At 37.7% G+C, this 16,972-nt stretch overlaps 1 protein-coding gene across 9 annotated transcripts in view; it reads right to left on the bottom strand.

Moving 5' to 3' along the window:
- Nucleotides 1-16,972, bottom strand: part of CPEB3 (cytoplasmic polyadenylation element binding protein 3) — a 195,118-nt gene that overhangs the window by 118,831 nt on the left and 59,315 nt on the right. For 7 of the 9 annotated variants that reach the window (XM_045068734.1, XM_045068732.1, XM_004749661.3 and 4 more), the window contains one exon: nt 1,902-2,061. In XM_045068734.1, the coding sequence (XP_044924669.1) occupies nt 1,902-2,061 (160 nt within the window). The remainder of the gene's footprint in view (nt 1-1,901; nt 2,062-16,972) is intronic. The other 2 variants (XM_013054736.2, XM_004749663.3) reach the window with 1 other exon arrangement.

Raw genomic sequence — 16,972 nt, 5'->3', positions numbered from 1 at the left:
TTTTTTCCTTTAAAATGCCAGCATCGTAATTATGTTATTAGAAGTAATAAGGATCAAATACATGGTGCCATAAACCAGATCTAAAAGTCTCCCAGCTGGAAAAGGAAGCAGGAAGCTTGAACACTCTACCCAAAGGACAATGACACGGTGATGTAACTGACCATGGGAAGTAGTCCATTCATAGGACATCAAGGTGGGCGGTATGATGAACAGAGAAGTTGCAAGCATATTAAGGCTGTAAAAATGTACATATTACGTGCTTTCCAACTTATTAGGACATATTATAAGTACAATGCAAAAGACTCTTACAGATGAAACCTCACATTTGCAAGTGTGGTAGAGAAATATATGCAGAGGTGGTTGGACATGCATTAAAAAAGAGGCCACTAAAAATGGAGTAAGGTATTTACATTACCCACAGTGAAGTTCCCTTTTTATACTTTGCCACTACTACTCTCAGCAGGGCACAATAGGTCCTGTGTAAACAACAGTCACAAAACTGTGGGAAATTATTTATAGACTATAATGTAAGAGCTTTTCATAATATTTTATTGCTAGAAGAAAAAAATACAGACCAAAATAAAACAGGTATGCATAAAGAACAAGGGTTGACTATTTTAGAATAATTGGGAAAGGCTTATAGCTGTTTGTGGTAGAGAAGGAAGACAAATGCATCCTTAAAAGATACTAGAAACACAAACAGTCTGTGAATATCATTTTTTTTTAACACCATTCTCACTTCTAAGTGAAATATGCTCTAAATTACCATATACCTAATCTTTCAACTGAGCAAAGTCGTGGTAATGGTGACTAAATATAACGATGAATAAATGAGAGATCTTTTTTCCTACTTCTGAAGGCCTTAAAATATAGCTTTTCTCAAATCCCTTATTTTCTTCATAGCCTGTTATCCACTTTCTTTTCACTGGAAATTGAAAAAAGCAGCAGAAAATCATGAGTGTGGCAAGAAAATGATGAAATGGATTTCTGAGGTGGCTTGAGGAAATGAATATCAGGTGTTCATAGTCAGTCACACCCTATATAAAAGCCTGGAGAAAACCAGAGGGGATCAAATTCCTCACAGCTCTGGAGAACATAAGGATTCAAACGAAATGGGCATCCTTGTGGCCAACTCTTCGCACTTTTCAGATATTTAGGTTCTAAACCCAAGTGGATATTTCCACAAGAAATTTCCATTACGGTATTTTAAAATATCGCAGCGCCCCTAAAAAGTCCTATAACACATAAAAAGAACTATCTGTAATTAGAAATGTAACATCAACCACTAACCTGAATTTACATTGGTTCTAAAAATAGGAAGTCCTAATACTGCTGACCTTGGGACTTTCTGCCTTCTATTTAACCCAAAACGTTTGCACACTTTAAGACATGTTCTTTCTGTTCTAGCTTTAAAGAATGCAAAGAATCACTGGCTGCTCTTAAGACTGTGTAGTGATACTTCCTATTCGACGAAAGTGATTCTATTTTAATAAAATGGAACTCTTTTCTACGAAGTTTTCTGAAGCAGTCTTTGGAGATTGGTTTACTAAATCTCATTATTTCCTTGCAGAATACTTTGACTTAAATGAATTACCCAGGTTCAGCTGAGGATTCCAAATGCATCAAGCCCAGAAAACTTGACTTCTGGTCTCATGCTACCCAACACATGCTTCTGCCAAACATTATGATTAAAGCAATCAACCTTGATTACTGTAGGTAGCTGAACCCAGGTTAAAAAAAGAAAATCAATTTTAAATACATTCCACAATGCTTTACAGAAGCAAACAAAAACGGAAAAAAAACCAAACCAAAACAGAAATGAAAAAAAAAATCACAATTATTAAAAAGCTGATTTTTGTTTAAAACACCAAGCAAGGAATGGACATATGAATATTCCTAACCTGCAAAATGATTCCTCCACATTATATCAGCGAAACTCATTGGTGGGCCACTGGGAGGGTAGTGTTTACCTTTCAGAGGCTCATGATCAGTCCTTATCATATCCATTAAGGAGTTCTCCAACGAGTGCAAGTTAAAAGTGTCATAGGGCCTACTCCGGTCCTAAAAATAAAAACACAGAATAAGACAATACATAAAATTACTTCATAAAACGAATACTATATCATTTGTTTCTTGCCATGGATTGATGACATGAATCAAAGTTCCAGATTGTTTTAAGAACACATATTCATTTCATTAAGAAAAATGATTTGGCAACATTAAGCTTAATACAAGTTTCTATAATTAACTGCATCCTTTTCCCCAATATTCTTTAATGTATATGTCTCACTACTTCACACTTTCTCTCAAAAGAACTTAAGAAAGTAAATTCAAAGGAAAGAGTCAAGTCAACTGACTTTGCCCTCAGCCCTTCATCCCAGCCTCCAATGTCAAAGAAACATTCTATTCAAATGAACAGGGAATTTTTTATCTAGAGGAAGTTCATAATTAAGAATTCTCAGTCTACAAACAGAATCACTTTCCTGAAAAAGCAAAAGGTGAGTGTAGTTTCAATCTAATTTTATCAGGTAACTTTAATATTTATTACTGATAAGTTCCATACATGAGATATACCCTATAAAACTTAAAATGTGTCCAAAGTTTTATGAAAATTAACTTTTGAAAACCACTCACATGAAAAAACTTTAACCCAAGACAGTGTTTCCATGATGCTAGAGGCAAAAACATTTTGAAAATAGAGAGCTAACACAAACTAAGTGAAGAATATCATTGTTCCACCACATTTCACTTGAGTCCATGAGAGACTATCATGTACAAATTGTTTTTACTAGCCTGAGCTAAAGGGAAGCACAACTCATGGCTTAACTTAACATTAGAGAATACATTACATTACAGACTTAGTTTGCTTTTGTTTAAGAAAAGCAAAATAGGGGCACCTGGGTGGCTTTAGTTGTATCTGACTCTCAATTTCGGTTCAGGTTGTGATCTCAAGGTCTTGAAATTGAGCTCTGCGTGGGGCTCTGGGCTCTGGGCTCAGTGCAGGGTCTGCTTGAGATTCACTTTCCCTCTCCCATGACCCCTGCACACTCACATGGACGCTTCTCTCTCTCAAATAAATAAATCTTAAAAAAAAAAAAAAAAAAGCAGAACACACATCTCAACCACCACACCAAATCAAACGACAGCAATGAAAGGTTATTTTCAGCTTCCTGAACAGTTTCCCCAGACCTGCAAATAATCACTTAGCGTCTCCAATGAACGACAGTTAAGTAATTGTCTGGATGAGCAAAAAAGGGATACAAGAGGTTAAAAACCTCAACTTCAGGGACTATCTTCTAGCTTAAGTCTTAACTCTTGGGAAGCTGTTTTTCTTCTGGTTTCTGGAAAGCATGGCTGTATACCTATCTATTCAGGAAGCCAGAAAGGAAAGTGGCATTTCTGCAGCACTGAGCATAAAGGAAGAATCAGAGGGTTACTAACTGAATGAAAGCAGTATGCATACATGCAGATCCTAAGAAGAGCCCTCAACTGCGTACCAGGAGGCAAGGTGCTAGAATAACTACTATCAATTGCGGTCTTTGGGTACGTCGTGATCTACCTCTCCAGTCAGTGCCTGAAATTCCTCCCTTTATACAAACGAGAGGACTGAGCTAGAGTATTTCTAATATCCCTTACAATTCTATACTTTTTTTTTTTTAACTCAAAAGATGAGGAGTAGCGGTGGAGGGTGCAGATGTTTTCAAATGCCAGAGACAGAAATTCCATTTTTACAAACTTTTAATGCACAGGTCAAGGGTCAACTCCTATACTAGTCCCTGGTGATAGAGATGAATGTTGCAACCCAGTCCCTATGTATAAAGTAACTAGTAAAGGAAGAGAGACATAACCAATTAAAATAAGAGAATAACAGGTGTTTTGTCAGGGAACTATACAATAGAAATTAGAACATCTGTTTCCTTTTTTTTTTTTTTAAGATTTTTTATTATTTATTTTTTTGACACACAGAGATCACAAGTAGGCAGAGAGGCAGGCAGAGAGAGAGGAAGGGAAGCAGGCTCCCCGCTGAACAGAGAGCCCAATGCGGGTGCTCGATCCCAGGCCCCAGGATCATGACCCAAGCTGAATGAAGGCAGAGGCCCAACCCACTGAGCCACCCAGGTGCCCCAGAACATCTGTTTCTTAAAGAATGTGTATGTATTATAATTTTTGAAAAAATCACATTCTGAAAAGTCCCAGGTCTCCTCAGTCTGGACCTGCCATCTGACCAGGTATGAGGCTTGCCTTAGTTATTCTCAATGGTCTTCAGTATTCTCATTGGTGAAACGGGATCTAACCTGTGAAAATTAGGTTGAAACTACTTAAATATTTATTTTACTTCACATTGTGTTTGCCAAAGAACAAGCATTCAACATTTCTTAGTTCACTGCCACTGCCTCCTCTCACTTGCTACCTCCACCCCATTTCTTTCTTTCTTTCTTTTTTTAAAAGAGTTTATTTATTTATTTGAGAAAGAGCATGGGTAGGAGGGGTAATTCCACGCTGGGCTTGGAGCCTAATGAGGGGCTCAATCTCATGACCCTGAGAGATCATGACCTGAGCCAAAATCAAGAGTTGGACACTTAATGGACTGAACCATCCAGGCGCTCACTCATCAATTGTCTTAACACTCATCAATTGTCTGTCTACCGTTGGATAAGAAAGAGACATGGAGTATTTTCTTTGGTTCTCCATTTTGGTCTCTATATAATTGAAGAAGGACTTTTCTTTCACCTTTAAGGTCTTCCTGCAGATCATTTGTTTTGTGCTGGGTTCAAGTTATCAGTGGAAACTCCAATTACTTAAGGAGTAAAACTGAATTTTCAGAAATGTAGGCTTCTCTGTCTCTGTAAGAGGTATCCTATTCTTTGTCCAGAGGAAAAGCCACAGGTGAAAAAAAAAAAGGAGTGTACGGATGAGAAGTCAAAATGACAACCTATTTCTGGCACTGACAATCCTGGAATGGATGTCTAGGAGACTTATATATATATTTTATATATATATATATATATATATATATACACACACACACACACACTCTCTCTCTCTCTCTCTGTGTATATATATATATATATATATATATATATACCTTATATATACCTTATGTATATACCCTAATATATATATTAGAAGGCTCCTAGACATCCATTCCAGATATCTGTATCTATATCTATATACATATCTCCACACTTCTAACTAGAGCCCTGCAGGCATGGGACTGTTTCAAAAAAGGCTGATAAGGTGAAGGGACTATAATAAATGCCTGTTTGAAGGCATTCATGAATCTTCCCAGTCAGGACAGTTTATTTTTTTCATTTAGTTCTTGATATAATCCTTCAATGTAGATAACAACACACTCATTTCACACATGAGGAAGATGAGGTTCAGAGAAGTTTCCAGCCTAGATCTAACCTCAAAGCCAGTATCTAAGGATTACAGACACAAAGCCTGAAGAAACTGATCTGGTCCATACAAGTCAGTAAATGAAAGCTCTATAGAAGCTCAGCCTTGCATCTAATTACCAATGAAATAACCTTCACGGCAAGATGGCAGTCAGTCGCCATCAGAAGACAATAATGGATTATTAGATGACTACCTGTGAGGAAAATGGAGGGGCTATTTGGGTGGGGACTCATGCATCTGAAGTGGTACTCAGAACTGTCAGATTGTCAAAATCACTTGTAGAATGGTTAAAATGCAGGTTCCTGAGCTCCAGTGAAAACCAACTTAGTCAAAATTTTAAAAGAAATAAGTGTCCCAGGTGACTCTTTTGACTAGCTAGATTTGAGAGCCACTAGACTGGACGATTCTTCAAGCTAAGACTTTACACCTGTATCTGATCAGTAAAATGGGATGGTAAAGTGAGGGAGGAACTAGAAAGATAGCAGCAGGAAAGAAACAATTCTGGCCACTTTGCCAAGGGTCAGCTTTGCAGTCTTCTGTTGATTGTGGGTGAGGAAAGCAGTTAATGGTCTGGCATTTAAAAGTACACACTCTGGGGCACCTGGGTGGCTCACTGGATTAAAGCCTCTGTCTTCAGCTTGGGTCATGACCCCGGGGTCCTGGGATTGAGCCCAACATCGGGCTCTCTGCTCAACATGGAGCCTGCTTCCCTCTCTCTCTACTTGTGATCTCTGTCAAATAAATAAATAAAATCTTTAAAAAAAATTTTTTTTTAAAAGTACACACTCTGTAAACCTGGTGATTCACAGACCTGTACCCCTGGGGATAAAAATATATGTTTATAAAAAATAAAAAATTAAATTAAAAAAAAAAAGTACACACTCTGAAATCAGCCAACTGATTTTCAAATTCTGGCTCTGCCAGTTGCTGACATGTCACTCTGAACAAGTTTCTAAACCTTGGTTCACCTATAAAATTATAATTTTCCCTATGGTTATTTTCAGTACTAAATGACAGAATGTAGAACAAGGCATCTGGGGGTGCCTAGGTGGCTCAGTAAGTTAAAGCCTCTGCCTTTCACTCAGGTTGTGATTCCAGTGTCCTGGGATCAAGCCCCGCATTGGGCTCTCTGCTCAGCAGGGAGCCTGCTTCCCTTCCTCTCTCTGCCTGCCTCTCTGCCTACCTGTGATCTCTGTCAAATAAATAAAATTAAAAAAAAAAAAAAAGAACAAGGCATCTGTACAGTGGTGGCTACTGGAATATCAGGGAGAACAAAAAGAAACTTTTACGATGCCACCTTAGAGTACTGGGACATATATTTAAAAACCCAGAAGGGGACGCCTGGGTGGCTCAGTTGGTTAAGCAGCTGCCTTCGGCTCAGGTCATGATCCCAGCGTCCTGGGATCTAGTCCCACATCGGGCTCCTTGCTTGGCAGGGAGCCTGCTTCTCCCTCTGCCTCTGCCTGCCACTCTGTCTGCCTGTGCTCGCTCTCTTTCCCTCTCTCTGACAAATAAATAAAATCTTAAAAATAAAATAAAATAAATAAAAAAATAAAAACCCAGAGGTTCACTAGTGCTCAACAGATGAAAAGATGACAGATGAAATGCAGGACAAAGTTTGCACAGCCTTCTTAATTGAATGAATTTCAATGCAGAGGCTTATTTTCTCATTAAAATTTATTTATCTATGCCTCACTGATATATATTTAAAGCATATTATTCATCCTTTTTGTTTTATAAGTAGTAAACATTGCTAAAAGCAACTGATTAACCAGAAAGCCCGCAAGAAACAACAAAAAGGACAGAAAAAGTACAAAATTTGCAGTGAAATTCAAGCAGAAATCATACATGGATAAAACCAGACCACAAGTTATCATTCAACAACAAAAGTTAGAAGTGGCAACTAACCTTTCAAGGATTTTTTTTTTAATAAGTTTTGGTTCTCAGTATAGGGAAAATAAGGAAAAGATCTTTTTTTTTCATTTGTTTTTAATAAGCAAATACATCAGGAAGTATTAGAACATTTATAAATAATGCATCCCATTATTGACTCTTTCTTGGAAGATAACCAATGACAAATGCTATCAGTTAGCTGTACATAGAGGGAGCCCACTCCAATTGTACAGTTCACTAGCCGTGCTTTATTTTCTTCCCTCAGCTTGACTTAATATTAGTAAATTTATCAAGTATTTAAAATATGCCTGACACTATTCTAAGCATGCTAAATGCATCCCCTCACAACTCTATTTTATAAACTAAGCAATTAAATCTTGGACAGATTAAGTAACTGGCCCAATATTCACAGGGCAGGGCAGTAAGCAACAGAGCCAAGGCTCCAATCTACTCAAATCCAGACTGTGTTCTTAAGGAGTCTCACTCTACTGCCTCCCTGACTTCCTCCTACTCCCTCTACCTTAAATCCTTTCACAAACATTCCCTCAACCTAATCCTAACACATTCAGAGAGGGGCTTCTTTGATAACCACCCTACCACATAGGCAACCTAATTTGCCCTTAGTCATTTACTCTTATTCAAATGACAGTTAAACTCAATAAGTAGCTTGATGTACCCTCTAGCATTGCCACAGGCTCACCTCTACCAGCCCTATCCCACTCACCTGCCTTTTTCTTGGGAGAGAAATCTAGGACCATTTTCTATCCTTTATGGCTTATTCCCATATTGTCTCCTAGAGATACAAGATAGAACGCTGCAAGGGTCCAACAACATCTGAGAAAAAAAGCAGCTCCAGAACCAAAGATAAAATTAATCATGGGGGACGCCTGGGTGGCTCAGTGGGTTAAGCAGCTGCCTTCGGCTCAGGTCATGATCTCAGGGTCCTGGGATCGAGTCCCGCATCGGGCTCTCTGCTCAGCAGGGAGCCTGCTTCCCTCTCTCTCTCTCTGCCTGCCTCTCTGTCTACTTGTGATTTCTCTCTGTCAAATAAATAAATAAAATCTCAAAAAAAAATTAATCATGGTGTTTTGCATGATAGGAACTGTGCTAAATGCTTTATAGCCATGATCTCCATCCTCACCACAACCCTATAGGGTCAGCATTATCTCCATCTCACAGAAGAGAAAACTGAGGCTCTCAAAGCTTATATATATATAACTGCTCAAAGTCACAAAGTTAGGCATATATCAGGATGTGAACCCCCATCTATGACTTTCAAGTCTATGCCAGTAATGTTCCAAAACTTCTACACTGATCAGTTGCTTTGTGTCCCATAGACAATGGGACTTGGCTAGCAAAACCAGAAGCACAGACAGAATCAAAAATCAAATAGTGGGTAGATGTTTGAAAAGGCTAAGAAAGGATAACTGGGGTTGTCAAATAATACAGAAAAACAGGAGGAATTTTTTTTTTTAAAGATTCATTTATTTGACAGAGAGAAAGAGAGAGAGATATCACAAGCAGGCAGAGAGAAGAGAGAGAGGGGGAAGCAGGCTCTCCGCTGAGGAGAGCCCAACGAGGGGCTCAATCCCAGGACCCTGAGATCATGACCTGAGCCAAAGGCAGACGCTTAACCCACTGAGCCACCCAGGCTCCCCAACGGGAGGAATTCTTAAAGGAAGATTTTTACATTTATCATATGGTTTCAACATAGGTATGGGTGAAACATTTCAAAGTTAAATGCATTGAACACATAAGGGAGGATTAACTCACAAAACAAGTGATTTCCAAATTTCTGCTCTACTGCTCTTATTTTCTAAAAATTTTTTTATTGGGGATGGAGGGGCAGAGGGAGAGAGAAAATCTCAATCAGGCACCACATCCAGCACAGAGCCCAACACGGGGCTCAATCCCATGACCCCAAGATCACGACCTGAGCCCAAAACAAGAGTTGGACACTTAACCAACTGAGCCACCCAGGTGCCCCTCCATTCTTATTTTCTAATGAGTTAACATTATTTGAAACTATCTCAGCTCCCTATCTACACTATAAATACTGTTTATTGGTAACTAATATGCTTTATTTATTTTAAATGAATATTTAACCACCCATCTCACACATAAATCCATTCTTCCTGAACACACACAAACAGAAGACTATGACAGAAAAAGCAGTCTCCAATCCTGCCTTCTTACATTCTTCAGACTGCTACACACATTTGGCATGTATTCTTTCAGATGTTAAAAAAAAAAATATATATATATATATAAAATATATATATATTTCTATGTTTAGGGGAAGAAATAACATAAAACATTTTTCTGTGGGTATATATATATATATATACCCACAGAAAAATGTTTTATGTTATTTCTTCCCCTAAACATAGAAGTATGCATACTGTTCTGCAATTTGCTTTCTTTGACCAATATTGCCCTTCTGAGATAGGTCTCTTTTTTTTTTAATTTAATTTAATTTTATTTCTTTTCAGTGTTCCAGAATTCATTGTTTTGCACCACACCCAGTGCTCCATGCAATACATGCCCTCCATAATACCACCACCAGGCTTATCCCCCGAACCTTCTTCCCCTCCAGAACCCTCAGTTTGTTTCTCAGAGTCCACAGTCTCTCATGGTTTGTCTCCCCCTCCAATTTCCCCCCAATCTCCTCTCCAAGAGATAGGTCCCTTTGAATAGGTATGTTCTTGCCTCTCCCCAACCCAACCATATACATCTCTTTCCTACAAAGTAAATGCATAATGACTATATTAAAAGAATCAAGTAATCACTTTCATATGCATTCTATAAAATAACTTCTGATTTTGAGATTTCTTTCTCATCCTCTAGTTTTCTCAAAATTTCTGTTCTGACCTTTTAACTCCATCTCCTCCATGCTTGGTCTACTTTAGCACAATGATTTTTTTTATCCCTAGTTTCTATGAAAGGCTCTACTAATAATGAAACATAAGAACTGATAGAACTTATCAGTCCTGAGTAAAAATCAAAGCTCCAATACATCCAAAAGTTCAACATGTAGTGATTTCAAGCATAGAATCTGCGTGAGAGTACCCTAAAGAATAGACAGGACATCTAATAATGAATACTCGACAGGGGCATCAAACAATTAGAGGAGTAGTACCATAAAAGTCCTATGTATGACAAAATAGAAGTCTAGGAATTTATAGTTCTAAACCAATTATTGTTATTATTTGTAAGAACCTGTCAAAAACTGAGGTTCCTATTTCAAATTGAACTTTACTATAGTATTGAGCTGCTTGACATGCATTTTCCCTAAGATTAAAACCTTTCCTAAATAAAGGAAAACCTGTCACTCATGTGACAGAAGGGGAAAAAAAAAAAAACTTTTCAAATGAAGGTTTTTCATCCCATCTTCAGAAAATATCAAGTCCTTCAGTCTGTGGTCAATTTTAACCATCCCAAATGAGACTATGACATTTGTAGCCCTCTGGAAAACATGACGATAGATTCTCCTTATCACTCAACAACAAGCAGATAATGCTCCTTATAGTTAACCTAAAGTCCTTATTAAGTTGAAATCTTTCTCCCTTCTCTAGTCTAAGAAAAGAAATAACGATCAGCACCTGCTGTGAATTTTAATATTCTTTAAGATTATTGTTCACCCCAGTCTTCCATACAGACATTCTCAAGAACCTTCAATACAGCCTGGGATAAATTAGGGCATACAAAGAAATTACAACTTCCTAAATAAATAAAATCTTTAAAAAAAAAAGAAATTACAACTTCCTCATTTTTTTCTTCTTGAGGTTGACTAGTTCCAGTTACTTTAACCTTTTTTTTTCTAATCAGATTATATTTTTTCTTGCTGTTAACAGCAAACCAAACTAAACAAGTTCTTGAGAAGTCTAAAAAAAAAAAAAGAAAGAAAGAAAAAGAAAAACCAAGAGGTTAGTTTCATTCGACAATCAAATGAGCATGACAACCAGCAATTTTCATCTAGCCTCTTCCAGCTCCCAGCCAACCCCAACCTTCCTTCACAGCTCTTCTCACTGGTTTGCTACCCAGACCAGATAAGAAGCCCTATTTATCAGACATTGAGAAACATGGCTTTTGGATTCACCTTATTCACTTGGAATAACTCACATATTAAGGCCAAATCTAGCTGGGCAAAGGGTAAAGAGGTGAACTGGACAAAAAGTACAAATGCCTATTGCTACCACTTCTGACTATGGTAAACAACTCAGAACTAAGTAATATGCACTTTAAAAAGGAGCAGGAGTACAATTTAGCAGTGTGTTACGTAAAAGGCAGAAAGCCAGACCTAGGAAGAATACAAAAAGGGAGAAAACTAAATACAATGGTCAAAAGAGAGGGCTTCAAGAAACTACAAAAATCAGAGTTGCCTCCTCCCTTGATTATTGGGCATATGTGACTGGTGTTGCCCCAAATCACTAGGCGGTTAGCAAGCTGAATATCATCCCAAGCAGCTTATTAGGCATTGGTTTATTAGGCATGATAATGCAGGGGGAGGCTTGACCTTTGCAACCAAAATCTACTATAGAACATTAGGCAAAAGAACATGTAGCTCTTCAGATTGTTATCTTTTTACTGATCACAAATGTCAAAATCCATCCACAAAACTAATTCTAGGTATAGTTGTGACTCTCCTTCCCCACCCCAATATTTTCACTCCAAGTAATTAGCATTAACTCAATATATTGTTATTACTTCCTTACATGTCTACCATTATCAATAAATTGCAAATTCTGTGGGAGCAGAGATGTGTCTTACTCGTATTCACATAACAGAGGGCCTAGCACATCATAGGCATTCAGTAAATGCTTTTTTTGGGCTTAAATCATCCTTCAGATGGTTTCATAGCACATGATTTTCATGTAAAACAAAGAACTGCATACCTATTAGAACGACTAAAAAACAAAGAAAACCCCTGACAATTACAAATGTTGATTAGGATACAGAATAACTAGAACTCTCATAAATTACTGGTGGGGATGCAAAATGGTACAGCCACTTTGGAAAAACAACTTGTGAGTTGCTTAAAAAGTTAAACATACCCTAAGCGGTACAACCTAGCAACCCTAACTCCTAAGTATTTACTCAAGATAAATAAAAACATGTGTCCATATGAAAACCTGTAAACAAATGTTTATAACAACTTTATTCATAATTTCCCCAAACCAGAAACTACCCAAATGCCCATCAACTGGTTAATGGATAAACAAATTGTGGTACCTCGACATAAGGGAATATTATTCATCAATAAAAATTAAATGAAGTGTTGATATGTGCTATAACACGGATAAGCTTTGAAAACACTATGAGAAGCCAGTCACAAAGAATCACATGTTGTATAATTCCAATTACATGAAATACCCACAATAGGTAAATTAACCAAAGAGACAGAAAGTAGACTGGTCATTGCCTAGGGCTGGGATAGTCAAGAGGGAAACTGAAATTAACTGCTAGTGGTTATGGGATTTCTTTTTGGGGATGAAAAAATGTTTTAGAATTAGATGGTGATTATTGACACACACTTTCATAAATATGCTAAAAACCACAGCATTTAAATAAAACTTTAAAAGGCGAATGAACTCCATGGTATGTTAATTATATATTAACATAGGTATTATTATTTTTTAAGTTTTTCTAATGTTTTTTTATTTTTAAGATTTTATTTATTTATTTGACAGACAGAAATCACAAGTAGGCAGAGAGGCAGGCAGAGAGAGAGAGGAGGAAGCAGGCTCCCTGCTGAGCAGAGAGCCCGATGCAGAGCTCAATCCCAGGACCCAGGGATCATGACCTGAGCCAAAGTTAGAGGCTTTAACCCACTGAGCCACCCAGGTGCCCCAAGTTTTTCTAATGTTTTAATAGGAACCATGATACTACCTGCAATCTGTCTATTTTAGGTATAGGACATGAGAATTGATAAGTTTCTTCAGCTATGACTGAAGGAGGGGAAAGTCTAGACTGTAGCTGTTCCATTCAACAGCCACAACAGGACTCAGGTAATAAAACCTTAACCAGACAACAGAAAGCTCAAAAGGCAAACATATTGCCAGTCAAATAACTAATGTCATCCATTGTCACAATGTATCACTGACATTTCTAAGGATGTCTTCAACAAGACCTACTAGAAGTTATTGACCATATTACCCACAAACAGCACCTTCTCATGTCTCCCATTGTTTCTAAGGTTTTTTTTTTTAAATTCCAGAGATTCCAGTCTTAGAGTGATGTGCTGTGTCCTTCAGAGATCCAGCTCATTCCGTATGTAACCAGGGCACATTTTAAAAATGATATGCTCCAACTTCTATCTAGAATTATTACTAGACCATAAAAGATAACCATATCCATAAACACCAAAGTCAGCCCTGCTCCTGTTCATTTCAATTGTTGTTTGACTTGAATGGATAAATGAGGAGATACACAGCAGAATTCGCAGATTCACCAGAATCTGACAGGGGCCGCGACGTGAACGCTTCTGCTGTGGCCCCCTGTTATCCTCGGATTCTTGTATTTAAAAACTGGGCAGCAAAACACAGCAGCTTTTATGCAAATAGTCCTGGGGCACCTGGGTGGTTCAGTTGGTTAAGTGTTGGACTCTTAATTGTGACTCATGATCGCAGGGTCAGGAAATCAACCCATTCATTGGGCTCCATGCTTGGCATGGAGCCTGCTTAAGATTCTCTTTCCCTTTCCCTATTTCCTTCCCCTCTCCTTCTCTTAAAAAAAAAAAAAAAAAAAAAAAAAAAAAAAATGTCCTGTGACAATGAAAGCAATTAAGCAAAACTGTTCCAATTTGACCTAGCTTCTAAGGATCTTTTTTTTCTTTTCAGCTTTTTATTTAAGTTCTAGTTAGTTGGGCAACCCTCTCAGGTCTTCTCCCTCTTTAAAAGCATTGTATTCTATCATTCAATAAACTTTACTATTGCTCAAAAAAAAAAATTCTAATTAGTTAACATACAGTGTAATATTAGTTTCAGGAGTAGAATTCAGTGGTTCACCACTTACATACAACACCTACTGCTCAACATAACAAGTGCCCTCCTTAATACCCATTATCCTTCTAAAAACCTCCCTTCAACTCATGGTTTGTTCTCTACTGCTAAAAAGTCTCTTATTGTTTGGGGTGCCTGGGTGGCTTAGTTGGCTAAGTGTCTGACTCTTGACCTCAGCTCAGGTCTTGATCTCAGGGTCATGAGTTCAAGCCCCACGTTGAGCTCTACATTAGGCATGGAGTCTACTATTTTAAAAAAGTCTCTTATGGTTTGTTTCCCTCTCTTTCTTTCTGCTCCCATATGTTCATCTATTTTGTCTTAAGTTCCACATATGAGTGAAATCCTACGGTATTTGTCTTTCTCTGAATGACTTACTTCACTTAGCATAATATAGTCTAGCACTACCCATGCTGTTGCAAATGGCAAGATTTCACTCTTTTTGAAGGTTGAGTAATATTCCACTGTATTATTATTTTTACACACACACACACACACACACACACACACATCTTCTTTATCTATTCATCAGTCAATGGACATTTGGGCTCTCTCCACAGTACAGCTATCATTGATAATGCTTCTATAAACATTGGAGTGCATGTACCCTTCAAACCTGTATTTTTGTACCCTTTGGGTAATTACCCAGTAGTGCAATTGCTGGATTATAGAGCAGTTCTACTTTTAACTTTTTGAGGAACCTCCATACTGTTTTCCATAGTGGCTGCACCAGCCTGCATTCCCACCAACATTTTTGCCAGAGGGTACCCTTTCTCCACATCCTCACCAATACCTGTTGTTTTTTTCTGTTGTTGATTTTAGCTATTCTGACTGGTGTGAGGTGTTATCTCATAGTAGTTCTGATCTGTCTTTCCCTGATGATAAGTGATGTTGAGCAACTTTTCATGTGTGTGTTATAGTAGCTGTAGCAGTTAAGGTTCTTCCCCCTTTCAGAAACTAAGGTGATGCCATGCCCAGTGTACACACAGATTAAGAGCTATGGACTAGCGTTCTTCACTGTCACTCCCCTGCCACCAGTGAAGAGGTCACCAATGTACATGAGTGTTTATTTTTAAGCAGGGAACCTGGTAAGTACCCAAAAAATTCACTCTGAGCTGACGGACTGAGACCAGAAGAAGAGAAGCACATTAATTTTTCTGTTTTTGAACCATTCTCTTCTAATAGAAGGAAAAAGGAAAACAAACAAAAAGCCCACATCTCAAGTTTATTATACAATTCTGATTCCAGATGAGACCAGTAATAAAAATAAATTAAGTAACAAAACAAATATAATAGGATAGTTTGGTCAAAAGTGCTGTCTTAACATTTTTAAAGCTTCATTATTTCTGAATTTGAGCAGGGCTTACTCCCTAGCACCCTTTATGCCCAACCCATCTCTGATATAAGATAATGCATGTTTATAAAAACATCAATCTACCTCTATCTATTTGCCTCTGGGAAGAGAGAAATGGATATGTATACTGCTTTTTATAACAAGCCTTCTAGAATTTGTTGTCATAGTTACCATATAAGGATTAATACACCCCAGAACATGTGCTGAGTACTTCACTTAGATTAATTTACTTAATCTTTACATCTTTAATATTTACAACTATGCTATAGGATAGATATTACAATCTCTATTTTACAGATGAGGAAACTAAATATTAAATTCAGTTCTTAATATAGATCAGGTGCCCTTGAAGGCAGCTATCCTCACACAAATTATTTGTTATATAAGCATTCCAGGAAAAAAAGAACATTTATAAACCCTTAAGCCAATCTTCAATTTAAATGGGGTTAAGCATCTGGCTCTTGGTTTTAGTTCAGGTCATGATCTCATGGGTCACGGTATCTAGCCCCTATTGAGCTCTGTGCTCAGTGGGGAGTCTGCTTTAGGATTCTCTCCCTCTGCTCCTCCCCTACTTGCACACATGCACACACTCTTGTTCACAAACTCACTCTCTCTCGAAAAAAAATGGATCTTAAGAAAAAAAGAAGTATATCAACCATTCCAATTAAAAAAAAAAGATAAGGGACGCCTGGGTGGCTCAGTGGGTTAAGCAGCTGCCTTCGGCTCAGATCATGATCCCAGCGTCCTGGGATCGAGTCCCACATCGGGCTCCTTGCTCAGCAGGGAGCCTGCTTCTCCCTCTGCCTCTGCCTGCCATTCTGTCTGCCTGTGCTCGCTCTCCCCCCACCCCGATAAATAAATTTTAAAAATCTTAAAAAAATAATAATAAATAAAAAGATAAACATATTAAAGCATCTAAAATGCAAAGCATCTATACTTATTAAAATATTTGGCATGTGGAAGACTTAAAAAATTTATTTTAAAATAAAGCCTGTATAATTCCAGTAATGCTACTTTAAGGTACTTTAGAGATCATTACATAAAATGAAGTAATATAATTAAGGAAAATTGAGTCAGAATTTCCAAAATGTCCACATCACCAAATATTTTTTAGAAGAACAATTTTCAGTTGGTGGAATATGCGACTCTTCATCTTGGGGTTGTGAGTTCACACCCCCATGTTGGGCGGAGAGTACTTAAAAATAAAGTCTTAAAAAAAGAAAAATAACAGCTTTAAAGACTTATTCATTTGAAAGGGAGAGAAAGAGAGTGAAAACACATGCATGGGCATACACACACACATACACGAGCACACATCAGTGGGGGT

This window comes from Mustela putorius, unplaced genomic scaffold (assembly GCF_011764305.1).
Source record: "Mustela putorius furo isolate JIRA1106 unplaced genomic scaffold, ASM1176430v1.1 tig00003909_pilon_pilon_pilon, whole genome shotgun sequence".
Taxonomy (NCBI): Eukaryota; Metazoa; Chordata; class Mammalia; order Carnivora; family Mustelidae; genus Mustela; species Mustela putorius.
The sequence above is the reverse complement of the archived record's forward strand: the minus strand, read 5'-3'. Positions and strand labels throughout refer to the sequence as shown.